We start from the raw sequence: 20,192 nt of genomic DNA, 5'->3' as shown, positions 1-20,192 counted from the left end.
CTATAAATCTAACTAACTTTGTCACTTTTTTGAAAGTTTCTGTAACTTAATTTGACCGAAAATATTTGTTGTCACAGCACCACCACCACAAGCCATCCCGACCGAACCGACGCCGTCCTGTTTCCCGAACCCGTGCGGGCCGAACTCTGCGTGCCAGCTGCTGAACGGTAACATCGCCTGTTCGTGCCTGCCCGACTACATCGGCTCGCCGCCCACCTGCCGACCCGAGTGCGTGTTGTCGGCCGAATGCCCCAGCCAGCAGGCCTGCATCAACCAGAAGTGCCGCGACCCGTGTCCCGGCTCGTGCGGTGCCAACGCCAACTGCCGAGTGCTCAATCACATCCCGGTCTGCACCTGTAATGACGGTTTCACCGGTGACCCGTTCACACAGTGTACTGCGATACCGCTAAGTGAGTAACACAACAAAAACTAATTATTGTGTTATAAATAAGGTAATATTCTGTTATTTATGCATATTGGATAGAAATATGTCGCTGTAGCCTTGAATCAGTAGTCGCAATAATGTCTAGTCTTCTTATTAAATAATTAATAAATGATAGAAAACTTATGAAAATTCACTCACGATTTCCATGTCCAAGAACAAAGATGAGCTTGGCAGATCTTACAAGTCTGCACGAACAATAACTCATATCCATCGTTCATAAGTTGTTGGTAAATTGTCAGCCTTAATAGGAATGGCTATCAGTTGTCCTGCTTAGAATTTCATTGGAATTGTTGAAGGTTAAAGTGATTCACATTGCCAAGTACTTCTTCTTCTTTCGTTTCTGAAGGCACACGAAATTGCCATTATATAAATACTGATATATATTTTATTTTGCCTGAACAGCAACGGAAGCACCAAAGCCACTAGACCCATGCAACCCGTCACCTTGCGGGCCGAACGCCAACTGCAACAACGGACTGTGCACTTGCATCGCCGAGTACACGGGCAACCCATACGAGGCGTGCCGGCCCGAGTGTGTGCTCAGCCAGGAGTGCCCACGTGACAAGGCCTGCATCCGTAACAAGTGCCGCGACCCGTGTCCCGGCACATGTGGCCAGGCGGCCCAGTGTGACGTCATCAACCACATTCCCGTCTGCTCCTGTCCGCAGGGCTACACCGGCGATCCGTTCTCTAACTGCCGCATCGTGCAAGCTGGTCAGTAACTTGTTTCAATCACCACTAAAGCTCCACTCGTACAACATTTATGTTGATGTTGAAGAATCTCTCCTTTAATTGAGATAAATTTGTTATAATTCAATATACACAATTTTTATGCATTAAAATAATTGGGAGAGAACCAACAGACACAGCCCAAAACTGTTCCTCCCCCTAATTTTGATTCCTATACTAGTCCAGTTATATTGTAAATTACACTATGATTATAACCAAAATTTATTCAAAACATCAACTCATTCATTTTTGACATAGGGATTTTTGAAATTTGAACTTATTCTATTGACTTGAAATTACAAAAATATAAAGTTGGCGATATATAGCACTATGAGAATTGATAAAAGGAGACCTAATACAAGAGGAATGACATAACAAACAATACTCAAGTCTAAAATAATCTAACACGGGCAGATGAAACTTCTTCCTTGCAGTATCTTTACATGTATAACTTTTGAAAAGTATTTAAAAGAAAACTTTTACTTCCAAAATGAATATAATCAATTTAAAATGTCCAAACATTGAAAAACTGTACAATTCTGAGACCTAAAAGACAAAGCTGTAGGTCAACTCATTTCTCATCATCATCCGTCTCATTGCCCATGCACAAGCCTATTAGAGCTCATGCGGGCATCATCACCAGCAAGATAATTTTCAACAATAATTAATAAAACTCGATATGAAGGTGTATTGGCGCTGCTCTGTGTGTTTGCCACATATTACAATTGTTGTTTTTCATGTGATTGCAGTGCCAATAGTACCACAAGACCCCTGCTCGCCGTCGCCATGCGGCCCGAACTCGCAGTGCCGTGCCTCGGACCAGCACGCCGTCTGCTCGTGCCTGGCGGGTTACAGTGGCAGTCCGCCCGGCTGTCGGCCCGAGTGCATAGTGTCGGCCGAGTGTCCGCAGACGCGTGCCTGCGTCAACCAGAAGTGCACCGACCCCTGTCTCGGCTCGTGCGGCCTCAACGCTCGCTGCGAGGTCATCAACCACAGTCCCATCTGCAGTTGCCGTGTCGGACAGACTGGCGATCCGTTCAGGAGCTGCTATGATATTCCTCGTAAGTGTTTATTTAATTGATTTGTTTTTTCGAATTAGTTTCTACGGTTTTGCAGATTGACGCTTAATGTAAATAAGACTATCTCACAGTTGAAATAGCCAACTGTTTATCAAAGTAATAAGAATCATAAGTTTTATCTTGTGTTTCCAGTGTCGATTCGAGAGTTTCTTGTTCTTCCACTTCTATTCATTTTTATTTCCTCTTCAACAATACATCGAAATCGTCAGTAAATGTTTAATAAGGTGAATAAAAATATTCTTTGCATAAACTTCAAGTGTGAAAACGTTTAAAAGCTTAATAAATTGAGTTTATCATGGCGCACATTTTTCATCGGAGAGTGACATTGTATCAATTAGTACAATCAATACAACATCAACGATTCAAAGTGAATACTCAACATATCACTTTCAAATAAAGTGCAATAGGATTTTTTTTATACAATATATAGTAATACATATGAGAGAAGGTTCAATGGAGAATACAGAGTAATAGCCTATAATAAATATCACAGTGAATTATATCAAACGTGAAAGCTAGAGTAGAAAATAAATGAAAAATTGACAATATAAATTATTATCATTACTCAAATACGAAATGAGCATTTTCAAACCATTCAATACATTCCACTGTTTTTTTCCAAATATTATTATTAAAAATCATAATTATTTTTGTATATATTATTATCTTATTTTCATCATCCTCCTCCTTGTTCTCCATTTCAGACATCCTCATCTTCCTAATCCTTTTCATCTTCTCCATCATCCATCACCTCATCATCTCATCATCCTCCTTCTTCAAGTCAATATCTTGCAATATCGTTCATCATCTCAATTGGTCTTTATTCTGTTGCAGCAACACAAGCTCCGCCTCTAGCAGCACCGAAAGACCCTTGTGCTCCGTCGCCATGTGGTCCGAACGCCGAGTGCCGAGCGGCGGGTGACACACCATCCTGCTCGTGCCTGCCCGGCTACATTGGCTCGCCCCCCAACTGCCGACCCGAGTGCGTCATCAACCCCGACTGCCCCACCAGTCAGGCCTGCATCAACAACAAGTGCCAGGACCCCTGCCCTGGCTCATGTGGTGTCAACGCCCAGTGCAACGTCATCAGTCATGCGGTCACCTGCACCTGTATCACCGGTTTTGTCGGCAACGCTTTCGTCCAGTGTATGCCGATGCCACAGCGTGAGTGCTCTTCACAAACACTATAAGAGTAATCTTGCTAAAACAGAGTAATTGATCATACAAACATTATAATATAATAGACATCAACTAATGTGACCAAAAATAATGTATATTCATTATTTCTCGTTTACTTTTGGTTCCAAAATTGGAATTAGATATTCTAATTAAACAAATTAATTATCAAATTGTAAGATGAAATTAAAGAAAGTAATATCTTCTGTTTCAGCGGAAGTAATCAACCCATGCCAGCCATCGCCATGTGGAGCTAATGCTGAATGTAAAGAAAGAAATGGAGCCGGTGCTTGCAGTTGTATTGCTGATTATCAAGGTAAAATTCCTTTTTTTAAAAGAACAAATATCTGATTTTATCAAAATGAATATGACTGAATCATTAATCTTATATATATGATGTCTTCAGTCATATTGAAGAAAAATTATTGTAGAATCTTGAGACAATCTATTTTTTTTAATTTACACTAGATACAGAGATTTAAAATTCCTCTATATTAAAGTGATTTTATTTACTATAAAAATCACCCATGTCATTTTATTTACTCATTGAATCATGTAAATTTCGATTTTCTCACAGGAAATGCTATAAACTAATTCCATGTAGATTACTACTATCTATGTTTTGGAAGAAATAAATGATTGATTGATTGATTGTACAATCTACTATTTCAACTATGTATCCAATTATATGTTATCAGGTAATCCATACGAGGGCTGTCGTCCGGAGTGTGTACTGAGCTCGGATTGTCCGACAGACAGAGCGTGTGTTCGTAACAAGTGCCAGGACCCCTGCCCTGGCGTATGTGGCCAGTTCGCACAGTGTTCGGTCATCAACCACATTCCAACCTGCACCTGTGTGCAAGGCTATGTCGGCGATCCCTTCTCCGCTTGTAGACTTCCACCTCCAGGTAAGTCAACCATATAAATCTAAATTTTTAAAGCTAATTACAATTTTCATTGTTGATCCAATATATTATAAAAATCACCTCTTATTATACATCCAATTCTTTTACTTGTTTTGTATTTTTAACAAAAAATGAATATTTCATCTATGAAGTTTCGTGATTTCTTCAGTATTTTCCGTTACCAGTGTATTGGGGTAAATAGTATTGGGCTATCTGGGGCTACCTAAATGACAAGGCTACTTATTCATTACTATTAATGCAATCTCAAGAGAAGCCCATTGAACAATTAAAGTTTACTTTCGTTCAAAGTAAAGTTTAAACTCGTTCGAAGTTTCAAATCTCCTAAATTCTTACCAACTAATTTGTCAGGCACTAATTTTCACCTGTCTTGAAAATCACTGTCGGTGTCAGTAACTTATTGACTTCATGTCGGTATTTAAAACAACAAAACTGGATATTTACATTTATTTCTTGGGGTTTCTGCTCGTTTGAATTATGTTTTACTTATTACACTGTGAATTTGATAAAATCTTACTTTTTGTCTTGGTATTCATTTTTTCTCATTTATACAACAATCACATCACTGTAAATACAACACCCACTCAGTTTTCCGTAATTTTTTTCGCCCTTGCACCTGCAAAACTCTTATGCAGTTTTCGAATTATTGTTATAATAACATCTTATACGACAACAACTTTGTATTTATTTAAGGACTTAATCAAATTTTTCTCTTTGTAGTAACGACCCAACCAACCATCACGAACCCATGCAGCCCCTCACCATGTGGGCCCAACAGCCAATGCCGAGCCGTGAACGGGCAAGCGGTCTGCTCATGCGCACAGGACTACATCGGCTCCCCGCCCAACTGCCGACCCGAATGTGTTGTCAACAACGAATGCCCCACTAACCAGGCCTGCTACAAGTTCAAGTGTCAGGACCCGTGTCCCGGTACCTGCGGCCTCGGCGCCCGCTGCCAGGTCATCAACCACAATCCCATCTGCAGTTGTCCGCCCGGCTTCACTGGCGATCCGTTCGCTAGATGCACACCGATTCCTCGTAAGTCATCGCAAACAATCATCAATGGAACCTTCTTATTCGAACAAATTAATTCTCCAGTATCATAAAGAAGACGTACTTTATAAACAGATGCTTTTCAACCAAACCCCTTTCAAATTACTCGTTTATTATTTTTCTATAATTTGTTACAGCAATATTATTATAGTCGCTTTTATTTATTGTAGTTATTACATTTACGTTTCAATCATTTCAAGAACATTCTAGGACAGCATACAGGATGGATGAATTGTTTATATTCACCACATGATATCTCCTCAAAAAATTGACTTTATTGTCGTCAAAAACTGAGGACAATCATTCTATTCTTTATTACTCTTTCTATTATTGTTCTATTGATATTTTATTTTTTAAATTTCATTCTATATAATTCTATATCATCACATTCGATTCCATTCTACATAACTCTACCACAAGTTTTTTCACATTTATTACCATTAGGTATAGGTTTTACCATTCACATGAATAGTTCTACTCCTATATATTTTTGAAAAAGTTGTACCTTTGATCTTGTTATTATTTTAAATTGTCTAAATCTAAATATACATAATTAAATTGTATTATGCATGTTATGGAGATAAAATTTGATTTTATTCCAATAAGATTGTAGTATGATGCCACGAAACTAGAAGTTGCTTTGATTTTCTACAAGCCTTTCTCGTTTTGCAGAAGCTCCACCGGAGCCAGTAGCACCGGTGAACCCGTGCATACCATCACCGTGCGGACCAAACGCCGAGTGCCGAGTGGCGGGCAGTTCGCCGTCCTGTTCGTGCCGACCTAACTACATCGGTTCGCCACCGAACTGTCGGCCGGAGTGTGCCGTCAACACCGACTGCCCGTCCACGCAGGCCTGCATCACCGAGAAGTGTCGCGACCCGTGTCCGGGCTCCTGTGGCCTCAATGCCGAGTGCCGCGTTCAGAACCACATTCCCATCTGCACCTGCAGTCCTGGCAATACTGGCGATCCGTTCACACAATGTTCGCCCATTGTTGGTGAGTTGGCTTTCAGGAATTACACGTTCGGAAGTAGTCAATTAGAACTAGTACTGTTGATAATCAGCACAATAGTGAGTTCAGAATGGAATTATTAAAAGAGCTTACCTAATAATTATAGACCATAGTTACTGTTTTAAATCTCTATTTCATGATTATAATCTCTTATGCTATAATTGATTATATTATTCGCAAATGGTATAATGTTTGATGTCATTATTTCTAATTAAATAAATTAGCAGTTCCTGTATTCATATGTATGTGCTTTAGTTTAGTGCATTTTTGGAAAGAGAATAAATTCATGCAAATAGCTCTTATTCTAAAATATTACATTTTGTAATCTGTATTCAATTGTAAACATATTTTTAAGGCAATAAATCTGATTTGATATGAATAAAAACCAAAGGTATTGATATCCACAAATATTATTAGTTTAGAAGTATCAGTAGGTCACTTAATAATAGGCAAACCATGACAATGATTGAAAGAGAAATAAACAAAAAAATTCACAAATTTCTCTAGAATAAAACCATAATCCCAATAGATTTTTGGTGACTCACTCTCAAGAGAGTCATGACAGGAACTTAGAAAAAAAGGCACAAAAAACTTGGAAAATATTCCTTTAAGGCAGTAAACAGTACCTAATACCACATTATAAGTGTTTATTTGAATTCGTTATTCAATAGGCTACTGCTTTTCACCATTTATTATTTCGTTTGTTGATTTTCTTCTAACTGTGTCGCTCTTTTAAGGCTGTGCAAAGGCAAATAATAGAATTCCTAATGGTGATATTTCTCAAAGTTTTTCGATTTGTATATTATCGAGCTATCAAAATAAAAAAGTGTTCTCAGGAAAACATTTTTTCTGATCATTACTTTTTGAGATATAAGCGCCTAAAGTATAAATTTTTGGGACAGAACATTTCAATTTCAATCAACAATACCATGAAGATTTTATCCTCTAAATCTCATGGATTTATCTCTTACCGAATTTGAAATGTTCTGTCCCAAAAATTTAAACTTTAGGCGCGTATATCTCAAAAAGTAATTATCGGAAAAAATGTTTTCCTGAGAAAACATTTTCATTTTGATAGCTTGATAATATACAAATCGAAAAACTTTGAAAAATATCACCAGTAGAAAGTTTATTTTTAGCCTTTGCACAGCCTTAATCCATGACTGTTTCATAATATCCTCTACCACTGGGGGGAATCAAGACATGGGAACTATTATATTAATTATCAAACTCATACTGTTATTTTCTATCATTCATAATTTTTCATGTGAAAGGGAAATTTTTGTTTGTAAACCGTGTCGCTGATTGCTTGTGTCCGTTTGCAGAAAAACCACCTCCACTTGCCGTTGACCCATGCAACCCGTCGCCGTGCGGCGCGAACGCACAATGCAACGTGGGCACGTGCACTTGTCTTGCCAACTACTTTGGTGACCCGTACACAGGCTGCCGGCCAGAGTGCACGATGAACAGCGATTGTGCGCGCAACCGTGCTTGCAGCAACCAGCGCTGCGTCGACCCATGTCCCGGCACCTGCGGCCAGGCCGCACAGTGTGACGTCATCAACCACATTCCCACCTGCACCTGTCCACAGGGCACCGAGGGTGATCCGTTCGTCGCCTGCAGGCCTGTGCAGGCTGTGCCTGGTGAGTTTCAGTTATGATAAAATTCAATGTTTATTGCCCAATAATTCAATTTTATAATATCATTACAAAAAATATATGATTACATGCTTGATTCCAAACTCGAGAACAAGTCATTTATTGAAAATAGGCATTTCTCCTTACTATTACTCCAGTGTCCAGTCATAGAAGCACTATTATCATATTTTTTATTCATCATTCACATAACATTGCATTATAATATAAAGATATATATATATATATATATATATATATATATATATAATATATATATATATATATATATATATATATATATATATAGTCCAGTCAACGAAAAGTTATAGGAGGAAACGTTTGGAACACATTTTTGAAATTTAAGCTCTGTTTTGACTAGTCTAGTGAAGTGGTAAACATATCAAAAGTTCTGAATTTCATCTCTTATGCTAATGAGATATGGGTGGTTTAAAGTTGATTTTGCGTATTCACTTATATTTTTGGAAAAAATATAACAAGGATTGCTCAATACAAATTGAAGCTCAAATAAGATTCCTTCAGTTTGTTTTATATTTCATAGTTTTCGAAATATTAGCTTTTGATGGTTTGAGTATTTGAAAAAAGTTTTTTTTTCTTAATTTTCTGCTCTATGAGACCATTATAACTCTCTGTTATATCCAACAATGCATCGAAAAAATACATGCTGATCATAGGGTTGTAGAGCATTGAACTGAACTCTCTTTAATAATATGTTTTACTATTATAATAATATGATCACTACGGTATTTTATGTTTTCCTTTAATTGTTTTAGTTCTTCACCAGTTTTAATACTGAGTTTGAAATCAGAAGCAATAATTCCAGCATACAAAATACTGTGATCATCCATATTTATATAGACAAATCCATCCAAGCTATTTTAATGTCAGTATCTCTGATGACTGTATTTGTTGATTGTCAGCTGCACCCAGAGACCCATGCAGCCCATCGCCTTGCGGACCCAACAGCCAGTGCCGAGTGGCTAACAGTGTTGCCGTATGCTCGTGTCTGCCTGGCAACATCGGCAATCCGCCCACCTGCCGACCCGAGTGTGTGCTCAGCGCCGAGTGTGGGCTCACCCTCGCCTGTCTCAACAACAAGTGCAAGGACCCCTGTCCCGGCACCTGCGGCCTCAACGCCCTCTGCCAGGTCGTCAATCACAACCCCATCTGCAGCTGTGCCGCTGGAAACACCGGCGATCCCTTCCGTCAATGTTACCCGATACCTGGTGAGTGAAACTGCAAATGCACGATTATTTCATTTAGTTATGAATAAAGCCTAGAAATGATAAATTAATTGGTAAAAATCGTTAATTCAATTTCTATCAGTACAATCAAACTATAATTCAAGTTAGTATTCAACTGTTCTTCAGCCAGAATTGCAGACAAATTAATTTTTGTCACAGTTACTATATATATTTTTTTTTGAAATTGTTTCAGTTAATTTTTTATTATTAAACTCTCATGAACAGTTTACTTTAGTTATCTCCAGTATACTGCCTACTATGGAGTAAACTGTTTTCTGGAGTTTACATGAAGTTTACTCAAGTTTGATTTCTAGTTTAATAGAGTATTAACTGATTTCTCATTCATAGGCAATAGATCCATTCACAGTTTATCAAGAATCTATTTTATTGGAGCCGACAACTTTCCTTAGGTGATAGGTGTTATTTGCTAATCCAACCGTTTAAGGAAAAATTGGTAGCACGGCAAATGGTACGCCCTGGTGTGGGACCCAAACTACAAAATATATCCCTGGTTATAAAAAATTATTGGTAGGATAGATATCTTGATGAATTGTGAATGGTTTGTTGCTGAGTGGGAAATCGGTTCAAGAGAGATCAAGTCCTAATGAATATATTATCTGTGCAGACTAGCAAAATGGCATACAATATGAAAAATATTAAAAATGATGATGAGTTAATAGCTGCCTTAACACAAGTGTTTGATAATTTTAAACAAGATCAAAGTGCTAGGTTTGATGATATGAAGCAAGAATGTACTAGCATAAGACTAGAGCAGGTTAGTATAAACCTTCTATTGAAAGATGCACATGAAACATTGAAAGATGAAAACAAATTGAAGCATGATAATAGTAGTGTTAAGATACAAGATCAGCTCATTCAAGTTTCTGACAATGTAGGCCTAGTTACTGTTGTTGAAAAAGTCAACCATAGTGAAAGTGTAGAATTGAGTAAAGAAGTAGGTAGGGAGTTGTCTTCATTGAAAGTCAACTATCAAGAAAGTACTATTGCTACATTGAAGGTTAGGAAAACAGTAAACAAATCAAATGTTTCTATGGATCAGATTACTACATCAAAAGTTAGGAAGATTGTAAACAAAATGAATGATTACATGAGACAGATTTCTGTGGAGGTTAGGAACAATGTGAACAAAATGAATGTTGCTTTGAGTCAAGTGATGAGTTCAACTTTCAACTGAGAATTGAAAAGATGTCTCCTAAATTCTTACCAACTAATTTGTCAGGCACTAATTTTCACCTGTCTTGAAAATCACTGTCGGTGTCAGTAACTTATTGACTTCATGTCGGTATTTAAAACAACAAAACTGGATATTTACATTTATTTCTTGGGGTTTCTGCTCGTTTGAATTATGTTTTACTTATTACACTGTGAATTTGATAAAATCTTACTTTTTGTCTTGGTATTCATTTTTCTCATTTATACAACAATCACATCACTGTAAATACAACACCCACTCAGTTTTCCGTAATTTTTTTCGCCCTTGCACCTGCAAAACTCTTATGCAGTTTTCGAATTATTGTTATAATAACATCTTATACGACAACAACTTTGTATTTATTTAAGGACTTAATCAAATTTTTCTCTTTGTAGTAACGACCCAACCAACCATCACGAACCCATGCAGCCCCTCACCATGTGGGCCCAACAGCCAATGCCGAGCCGTGAATGGGCAAGCGGTGTGCTCATGCGCACAGGACTACATCGGCTCCCCGCCCAACTGCCGACCCGAATGTGTTGTCAACAACGAATGCCCCACTAACCAGGCCTGCTACAAGTTCAAGTGTCAGGACCCGTGTCCCGGTACCTGCGGCCTCGGCGCCCGCTGCCAGGTCATCAACCACAATCCAATCTGCAGTTGTCCGCCCGGCTTCACTGGCGATCCGTTCGCTAGATGCACACCGATTCCTCGTAAGTCATCGCAAACAATCACCAATGGAACCTTCTAATACGAACATACAAATTCTCCATTATCAAAAAGAAGACGTACTTTATAAACAAATGCTTTTCAACCAAACCCCTTTCAAATTACACGTTTATTATTTTTCTATAATTTGTTACAACAATATTATTATAGTCGCTTTATTTATTGTAGTTATTACATTTACGTTTCAATCATTTCAAGAACATTCTAGGACAGCATACAGGATGATGAATTGTTATATTCACCACATGATATCTCCTCAAAAAATTGACTTTATTGTCGTCAAAAACTGAGGACAATCATTCTATTCTTTATTACTCTTTCTATTATTGTTCTATTTATATTATATTTTTTAAATTTCATTCTATATAATTCTATATCATCACATTCGATTCCATTCTACATAACTCTACCACAAGTTTTTTCACATTTATTACCATTAGGTATAGGTTTTACCATTCACATGAATAGTTCTACTCCTATATATTTTCGAGAAAGTTGTACCTTTGATCTTGTTATTATTTTAAATTGTCTAAATCTAAATATACATAATTAAATTGTAGTATGCATGTTATGGAGATAAAATTTTATTTTATTCCAATAAGATTGTAGTATGATGCCACGAAACTAGAAGTTGCTTTGATTTTTTACAAGCCTTTCTCGTTTTGCAGAAGCTCCACCGGAGCCAGTAGCACCGGTGAACCCGTGCATACCATCACCGTGCGGACCAAACGCCGAGTGCCGAGTGGCGGGCAGTTCGCCGTCCTGTTCGTGCCGACCTAACTACATCGGTTCGCCACCGAACTGTCGGCCGGAGTGTGCCGTCAACACCGACTGCCCGTCCACGCAGGCCTGCATCACCGAGAAGTGTCGCGACCCGTGTCCGGGCTCCTGTGGCCTCAATGCCGAGTGCCGCGTTCAGAACCACATTCCCATCTGCACCTGCAGTCCTGGCAATACTGGCGATCCGTTCACACAATGTTCGCCCATTGTTGGTGAGTTGGCTTTCAGGAATTACACGTTCGGAAGTAGTCAATTAGAACTAGTACTGTTGATAATCAGCACAATAGTGAGTTCAGAATGGAATTATTAATGAACTGTACTTAAAAGAGCATACCTAATAATTATAGACCATAGTTACTGTTTTAAATCTCTATTTCATGATTATAATCTCTTATGCTATAATTGATTATATTATTTGCAAATGGTATAATGTTTGATGTCATTATTTCTAATTAAATAAATTAGCAGTTCCTGTATTTATATGTATGTGCTTTAGTTTAGTGCATTTTTGGAAAGAGAATAAATTCATGCAAATAGCTCTTATTCTAAAATATTACATTTTGTAATCTGTATTCAATTGTAAACATATTTTTTAAGGCAATAAATCTGATTTGATATGAATAAAAACCAAAGGTATTGATATCCACAAATATTATTAGTTTAGAAGTATCAGTAGGTCACTTAATAATAGGCAAACCATGACAATGATTGAAAGAGAAATAAACAAAAAAATTCACAAATTTCTCTAGAATAAAACCATAATCCCAATAGATTTTTGGTGACTCACTCTCAAGAGAGTCATGACAGGAACTTAGAAAAAAAGGCACAAAAAACTTGGAAAATATTCCTTTTAAGGCAGTAAACAGTACCTAATACCACATTATAAGTGTTTATTTGAATTCGTTATTCAATAGGCTACTGCTTTTCACCATTTATTATTTCGTTTGTTGATTTTCTTCTAACTGTGTCGCTCTTTTAAGGCTGTGCAAAGGCAAATAATAGAATTCCTAATGGTGATATTTCTCAAAGTTTTTCGATTTGTATATTATCGAGCTATCAAAATAAAAAAGTGTTCTCAGGAAAACATTTTTTCTGATCATTACTTTTTGAGATATAAGCGCCTAAAGTATAAATTTTTGGGACAGAACATTTCAATTTCAATCAACAATACCATGAAGATTTTATCCTCTAAATCTCATGGATTTATCTCTTACCGAATTTGAAATGTTCTGTCCCAAAAATTTAAACTTTAGGCGCGTATATCTCAAAAAGTAATTATCGGAAAAAATGTTTTCCTGAGAAAACATTTTCATTTTGATAGCTTGATAATATACAAATCGAAAAACTTTGAAAAATATCACCAGTAGAAAGTTTATTTTTAGCCTTTGCACAGCCTTAATCCATGACTGTTTTATAATATCCTCTACCACTGGGGGGAATCAAGACATGGGAACTATTATATTAATTATCAAACTCATACTGTTATTTCTATCATTCATAATTTTTCATGTGAAAGGGAAATTTTTGTTTGTAAACCGTGTCGCTGATTGCTTGTGTCCGTTTGCAGAAAAACCACCTCCACTTGCCGTTGACCCATGCAACCCGTCGCCGTGCGGCGCGAACGCACAATGCAACGTGGGCACGTGCACTTGTCTTGCCAACTACTTTGGTGACCCGTACACAGGCTGCCGGCCAGAGTGCACGATGAACAGCGATTGTGCGCGCAACCGTGCTTGCAGCAACCAGCGCTGCGTCGACCCATGTCCCGGCACCTGCGGCCAGGCCGCACAGTGTGACGTCATCAACCACATTCCCACCTGCACCTGTCCACAGGGCACCGAGGGTGATCCGTTCGTCGCCTGCAGGCCTGTGCAGGCTGTGCCTGGTGAGTTTCAGTTATGATAAAATTCAATGTTTATTGCCCAATAATTCAATTTTTTAATACCATTACAAAAAAAATATGATTATATGCTGGATTCCAAACTCGAGAACAAGTCATTTATTGAAAATAGGCACTTCTCCATATTATTACTCCAGTGTCCAGTCATAGAAGCATTATTATCATATTTTTTATTCATCATTCACATAACATTGCATTGTAATATAAAGATATATATATATATAATATATATATATATAAATAGTCCAGTCAACGAAAAGTTATAGGAGGAAACGTTTGGAACACAATTTTTGAAATTTAAGCTCTGTTTTGACTAGTCTAGTGAAGTGGTAAACATATCAAAAGTTCTGAATTTCATCTCTTATGCTAATGAGATATGGGTGGTTTAAAGTTGATTTTGCGTATTCACTTATATTTTTGAAAAAATATAACAAGGATTGCTCAATACAAATTGAAGCTCAAATAAGATTCCTTCAGTTTGTTTTATATTTCATAGTTTTCGAAATATTAGCTTTTGATGGTTTGAGTATTTGAAAAAAGTTTTTTTTTCTTAATTTTCTGCTCTATGAGACCATTATAACTCTCTGTTATATCCAACAATGCATCGAAAAAATACATGCTGATCATAGAGTTGTAGAGCATTGAACTGAACTCTCTTTAATAATATGTTTTACTATTATAATAATATGATCACTACGGTATTTTATGTTTTCCTTTAATTGTTTTAGTTCTTCACCAGTTTTAATACTGAGTTTGAAATCAGAAGCAATAATTCCAGCATATAAAATCCATATCTATAAAGACAAATCCATCCAAGCTATTTTAATGTCAGTATCTCTCATGACTGTATTTGTTGATTGTCAGCTGCACCCAGAGACCCATGCAGCCCATCGCCTTGCGGACCCAACAGCCAGTGCCGAGTGGCTAACAGTGTTGCCGTATGCTCGTGTCTGCCTGGCAACATCGGCAATCCGCCCACCTGCCGACCCGAGTGTGTGCTCAGCGCCGAGTGTGGGCTCACCCTCGCCTGTCTCAACAACAAGTGCAAGGACCCCTGTCCCGGCACCTGCGGCCTCAACGCCCTCTGCCAGGTCGTCAACCACAACCCCATCTGCAGCTGTGCCGCTGGAAACACCGGTGACCCCTTCCGTCAATGTTATCCGATACCTGGTGAGTGAAACTATAAATGCACAATTATTTCATTTAGTTATGAATAAAGCCTAGAAATGATAAATTAATTGGTAAAAATCGTTAATTCAATTTCTATCAGTACAATCAAACTATAATTCAAGTTAGTATTCAACTGTTCTTCAGCCAGAATTGCAGACAAATTAATTTTTGTCACAGTTACTATATATATATATTTTTTTTTGAAATTGTTTCAGTTAATTTTTTATTATTAAACTCTCATGAACAGTTTACTTTAGTTATCTCCAGTATACTGCCTACTATGGAGTAAACTGTTTTCTGGAGTTTACATGAAGTTTACTCAAGTTTGATTTCTAGTTTAATAGAGTATTAACTGATTTCTTTTTCTAGTTTCATACAGTTTACATGAAGTTTACTGGAGCTATTGAAAGAGAGATTAATACTAGTGTTACCACAAAAACTACAAGTAATCACAAGTAGTCCATCGTTATTGCAGTAAACAAGTGGCTGTAATAATTTAAATTCTTCTCATTCCATGAATATTCAAAAAATGTAATCCTATAAGTCTTATTCAAATACCGGTACGTGAAGTTGTTAGTCCAATCAAGTACAGTAAAGTCTTACGGATGACACCTAACTGAATCAAATAAAAACCTTCATTTTCCCTCAGATATCCCTCACTAGAAAATCACAACTCTAATTTTATATTATTTCAAAATATTTTATTTTTCCTTGCATAGATTAATGTGTTGGATGGAATACACTTCTGAATAAAGCATGATAAGGTGGAAAATTCAACAATCAAAATGTGCAACTTCCTCGCTTAGATCAATGTGTTGGATGGAATACACTACTGAATAAAGCATGATAAGGTGGAAAATTTCAACAATCAATATGTGCAATTGGCAATGTTAATTAAAAGTCAAGTCTCTTATCAAATTGAATCATGAGAATATATTTACAATCACATATACAAATGTTAGAACATGATAAATAGAACGTTCAACAACTTGAATAATAATTTGTCTTGATCCACAGCTGCCCCACCTGAGCCAGTAGCATCGGTGAACCCGTGCCAGCCATCGCCATGCGGCCCGAACGCCGAGTGCCAGGTGCGAGGCGAAAGTCCAGCCTGCTCGTGTCTGCCGAACTACATCGGAACACCACCAACCTGCCGACCCGAGTGCACCATCAACCCCGAATGCCCCTCCAACCAGGCCTGCATCAACCAGCGGTGTCGCGACCCGTGTCCCGGCTCCTGTGGCGCCAACGCCCAGTGCAACGTCATCAACCACACGCCTTCCTGCTCCTGCAACCCCGGCTACCAGGGCGACCCCTTCACCGGGTGCAGTCTGCAACAAGGTAGGCCGAAACGACACTCCTTACATAGCTTGCTGCATGGCATGTTGGAGCTGACCGACTGATCTGTCGACGACGAGTCTCTTCAGCAGCTCTACTGATGCAAACGCCCCCCACCACCCCCATAATAATTAGAACAGCTTATAACGAATCAGCTTATACTTTAATAATTTTAGATCAAGATATTATATTCTATTTCAATATTCAGCTTTCATAGAAATTAGTTGAGTAAATTTTATTTAACCAGCTTAACGATTCAGCTTATACTTGAATAGTTTTAGATCAGGATGTTATATTCTATTTCAATATTCAGCTTTCCTAGGAATCAGTTGAGATAGATTTTCTCCAACCAGCATAACTATTCTACTTATACTTGAACAGTTTTATATCAGGATATTATATTCTATTTCAATATTCAGCTTTCATATTAATTATTCGAGTAAATATTATATAACCAGCATAACGATTCAGCTTATGCTTGAATAGTTAGATTAGGATATGCTATTATATTTTATTACAATTCTGCTTTCATATAGATTAGATACTTTGAATAAAATTTTATGTAACCAGATTAACTCCATTCTTTCTATTCAGAACGCTTTTGATATCTGATCATATGAATATTATATTTTATTAAGATCAACGTTCATAGAAATTGATATCTTGAGATGAAGTTTTGTGAAACCAGTACAAATTCTCTATTTGAATAATCCTTTGGTATTTGATGATTAGCATCATATTTAATAATGGTTCAGCTTCAAGATTAATTATATGGTTGACATAAAGTTTATTAAGATATTTTTCTTTACCTGATTCAATATTTTAAATAATTATTCAGATAGTCCAGTATCATTTTTACTTGGGAATTCAGCTCTATTTATTTCAAATAGTTTTTTCTCACCTTATTTTCAAATGATAGTTTAGCAGGAAATATTCATGAAACAATTTTCACTTTTTCTTGTGTAGAATAACGACAGTTTCTCTGCAATATTATTGAATGAAATTTAAAAATCTATTCTATTTCTTATTCTTAAATCTAGACAACTAGTCAACTTATCTTTACGTTTCTTTCTTACTCTTCTCGATTTCCATTTTGTCTTTTCTTTGAAGAATTTTCTTAATTTTATACTTTTAGATTGTGATATGACGGGGAGAGGAAGACTAGTAGATAAAAGTCATGATTATTCATATATTTAGCAAGAAACATTTCGTTTGAAGTTTTGTTTATTTTGCAGTTTATCAGTCTGTTTATCTCTCATGATTTTCCAAGATAGCTCTTTTAATAACACAAATAACGTAAAATATCATAACGTAACTAATTTATAAAAACGAAAAATTTATTTTAAAAGTTTAGGAAACTTTACTTTTATTGCAGAAATTTGCTTATTTAAGTTCTACGCTAGAGTACTAACAATCTTATTTGCTTATAACATATAGTTTCCCCAAAATTTATATTGATCCGCAAATTTATATTTGTGAGGATCAGTGTGATGCATTCTCTTTTTGAGTTGTTTTGGTTCAACATATTTCCTGTTCTCTAGTCTTCTTTTTATGAAACACCAAAGCAAAATTCGTTCTTTACTTTAAGAATATTTCTAATTATATTTTGATTAGATATGTTGGCTATACTCTCGTAAAATATTGTGATTCCTATTGTAAGACTGATCTGTTCCTCTACCTATATTATTCTTTGAAAGTTCCTTACCCTAACTATTTTACTTTATTAGGCTAAGAAGATAATTATTCATCATCAAAAGTTTCTACATATATTATAATTCTGTACATTCACGTTTAGTTCCTATCTATTTTATACTCTGAAGGTTACCTACATTTGAATAGTTTCTATCTCTCTTTATTATTCATTTCTAATCAATTTCTGAAACTCATTATATTCCTTCAATCAGCCTCCTTTTTTAATCCATATTCAAGATTCGATTATCTCATTACTTCTTGAATTGATTATCATTCATATTATAGAGTTAACAGTTCTCAGTTAGAATAGTTGATAAGTTTTTGTCAGTTAGGCGGCCCTTTTCAGGCAAGAAGACACAGCAGCCGCTCTCTCCTCCACGTCAGCTCCGTCTGTGTCTGTGTTTGTGTCTTGTGCCGCACGACAAGCATGCCACTTGTAGCACGACATGCAAACCTGTGTATATACATGTACTTCAATATACATAAACTGCATCATGACTGTCATCTCTATCATCTGTGTTATCTGTCTATCATCTATCCTATCGATGCATGACCTGTTTCCGGGGACCGTGCAGGTAAGGTCGGGTCCCCCAACACGACGAGATTCGACGTTATTGTTAGTTTTGCTCTTTTATTCGTTATCAGCGTTGTTCTTCCAAATGCATTCTTGCCTGTTGTTCGCTCTTGCCCTCTCATTTTTTCTTCTCTTATCTACTCTACTTGTCTGTTCATTTTTCATTGCACATGCGCCGAACGTGCATGGGTTTTACAAAATTGCATTTGGCATTTTTGATTTGTGAACTGTTCCATATTCTCCTCAATCTATCAAATAATCTACTGCCATATAGCCTAGTTAGTACTTCACTACCGATTAGATTTCTTTAGGAAATGTTGCGATACTTAATATTCAATTCATTAGATGTGAAAAAGATAGTCTATTTTTATCTAGATATTTCACTTTGGTAACTGAAATATGACCTTAATACAATCATACTAAATATGGTATAAAATTAAGAGTGATTTTTTATCCCACAATAGACTCAATGCATAGACTCAAAGTTACTCTCTTGAATCCTAGTCCAGTCAAATGGTCGTTTTTCAGGAAACAGCACCGAAAGAATTTTTCTCGACGGTTCTAAATGTATTTTGGGGTGCTGAATTCGAATCTGAAATTTGCTGACACGCCAGAGGGCGGCTTCTCCCCCAAAACCCCCAAAATTTCGGACTTTTTCCAATTTCCCCATTTTATCTCGTAAACCTTGAGTTTCTCAAGAAACATCATTCTTGTCGAAATTAAAGAGAATAAGATTTCCAATAAATTGAGTGGTCACGCAGGAAGCTACCATTTTTGGTTCCGGAGCTACGAGTTTTCAAAAAAGTGGTATTTTTCAAGGGGTTTTCAAAATTATGCAAACCTACCACTTCTACCCTATACAACATGGATATTTTTCTAGTATAGATAAAAAACCACACATCACGTGAAAGAACAATTCATTATGAACAGGATTCCTTAGGAACTTTCGAATTTAGTAGTGGTGGGAGGGGGGATATACCCAAAAATAGAAAATCATATCCTACAGCCAAAATACAAATTTTTCATTATAATAACTGTTCAAGGCCTTCCTAACAAAAAAATACATATTTCGGATGAAATCATCTCACGCGGGTTATTTTCTATGAGAATCACCTGTTAGAAACATTTAATTTCAGTATTTCCTAGTGGGGGGAACGTCATAAGGATACGTCAAGGATCAAAACTTTAAACACTTATAACTTTTGACAGAATGATCAGATCTCCTCGTACTACAGCTTATTCATCTCAGATCGTCAAGGCGGTTCAAAATCATGTATCATAATTGAAATTTGATGAAAAAATGTAAAAATCCACTTTTAGTGTATTTCAGCCCCTATTCAAATATACAGAAAAATGGCCAATTTCTATATTCAAAACTGTGTATCTCGGTAACCCGAAATGATAAAAAATGGTACTTGATCTTGATTTAAAGAACAAAATCTCCTCTTTTATGTGAGGTAGATGAATTTTGTAAAAATATA

At 36.7% G+C, this 20,192-nt stretch overlaps 1 protein-coding gene across 1 annotated transcript in view; it reads left to right on the top strand.

Annotated features, from left to right (window-relative positions):
* Positions 1 to 20,192, top strand: part of LOC111052168 — a 389,458-nt gene that overhangs the window by 269,219 nt on the left and 100,047 nt on the right. Inside the window, exons 81-91 of the mRNA XM_039436353.1 lie at positions 78 to 410; positions 848 to 1,159; positions 1,924 to 2,235; positions 3,088 to 3,417; positions 3,644 to 3,745; positions 4,128 to 4,337; positions 5,073 to 5,390; positions 6,078 to 6,401; positions 7,742 to 8,059; positions 8,992 to 9,297; positions 16,125 to 16,448. Of these exons, the coding sequence (XP_039292287.1) occupies positions 78 to 410; positions 848 to 1,159; positions 1,924 to 2,235; positions 3,088 to 3,417; positions 3,644 to 3,745; positions 4,128 to 4,337; positions 5,073 to 5,390; positions 6,078 to 6,401; positions 7,742 to 8,059; positions 8,992 to 9,297; positions 16,125 to 16,448 (3,189 nt within the window). The remainder of the gene's footprint in view (positions 1 to 77; positions 411 to 847; positions 1,160 to 1,923; positions 2,236 to 3,087; positions 3,418 to 3,643; positions 3,746 to 4,127; positions 4,338 to 5,072; positions 5,391 to 6,077; positions 6,402 to 7,741; positions 8,060 to 8,991; positions 9,298 to 16,124; positions 16,449 to 20,192) is intronic.

The sequence above is a fragment of the Nilaparvata lugens genome, chromosome 10 (assembly GCF_014356525.2).
Source record: "Nilaparvata lugens isolate BPH chromosome 10, ASM1435652v1, whole genome shotgun sequence".
Taxonomy (NCBI): Eukaryota; Metazoa; Arthropoda; class Insecta; order Hemiptera; family Delphacidae; genus Nilaparvata; species Nilaparvata lugens.
Note: the sequence above shows the minus strand (reverse complement) of the source record. Positions and strands in the feature narration are given on the sequence as shown.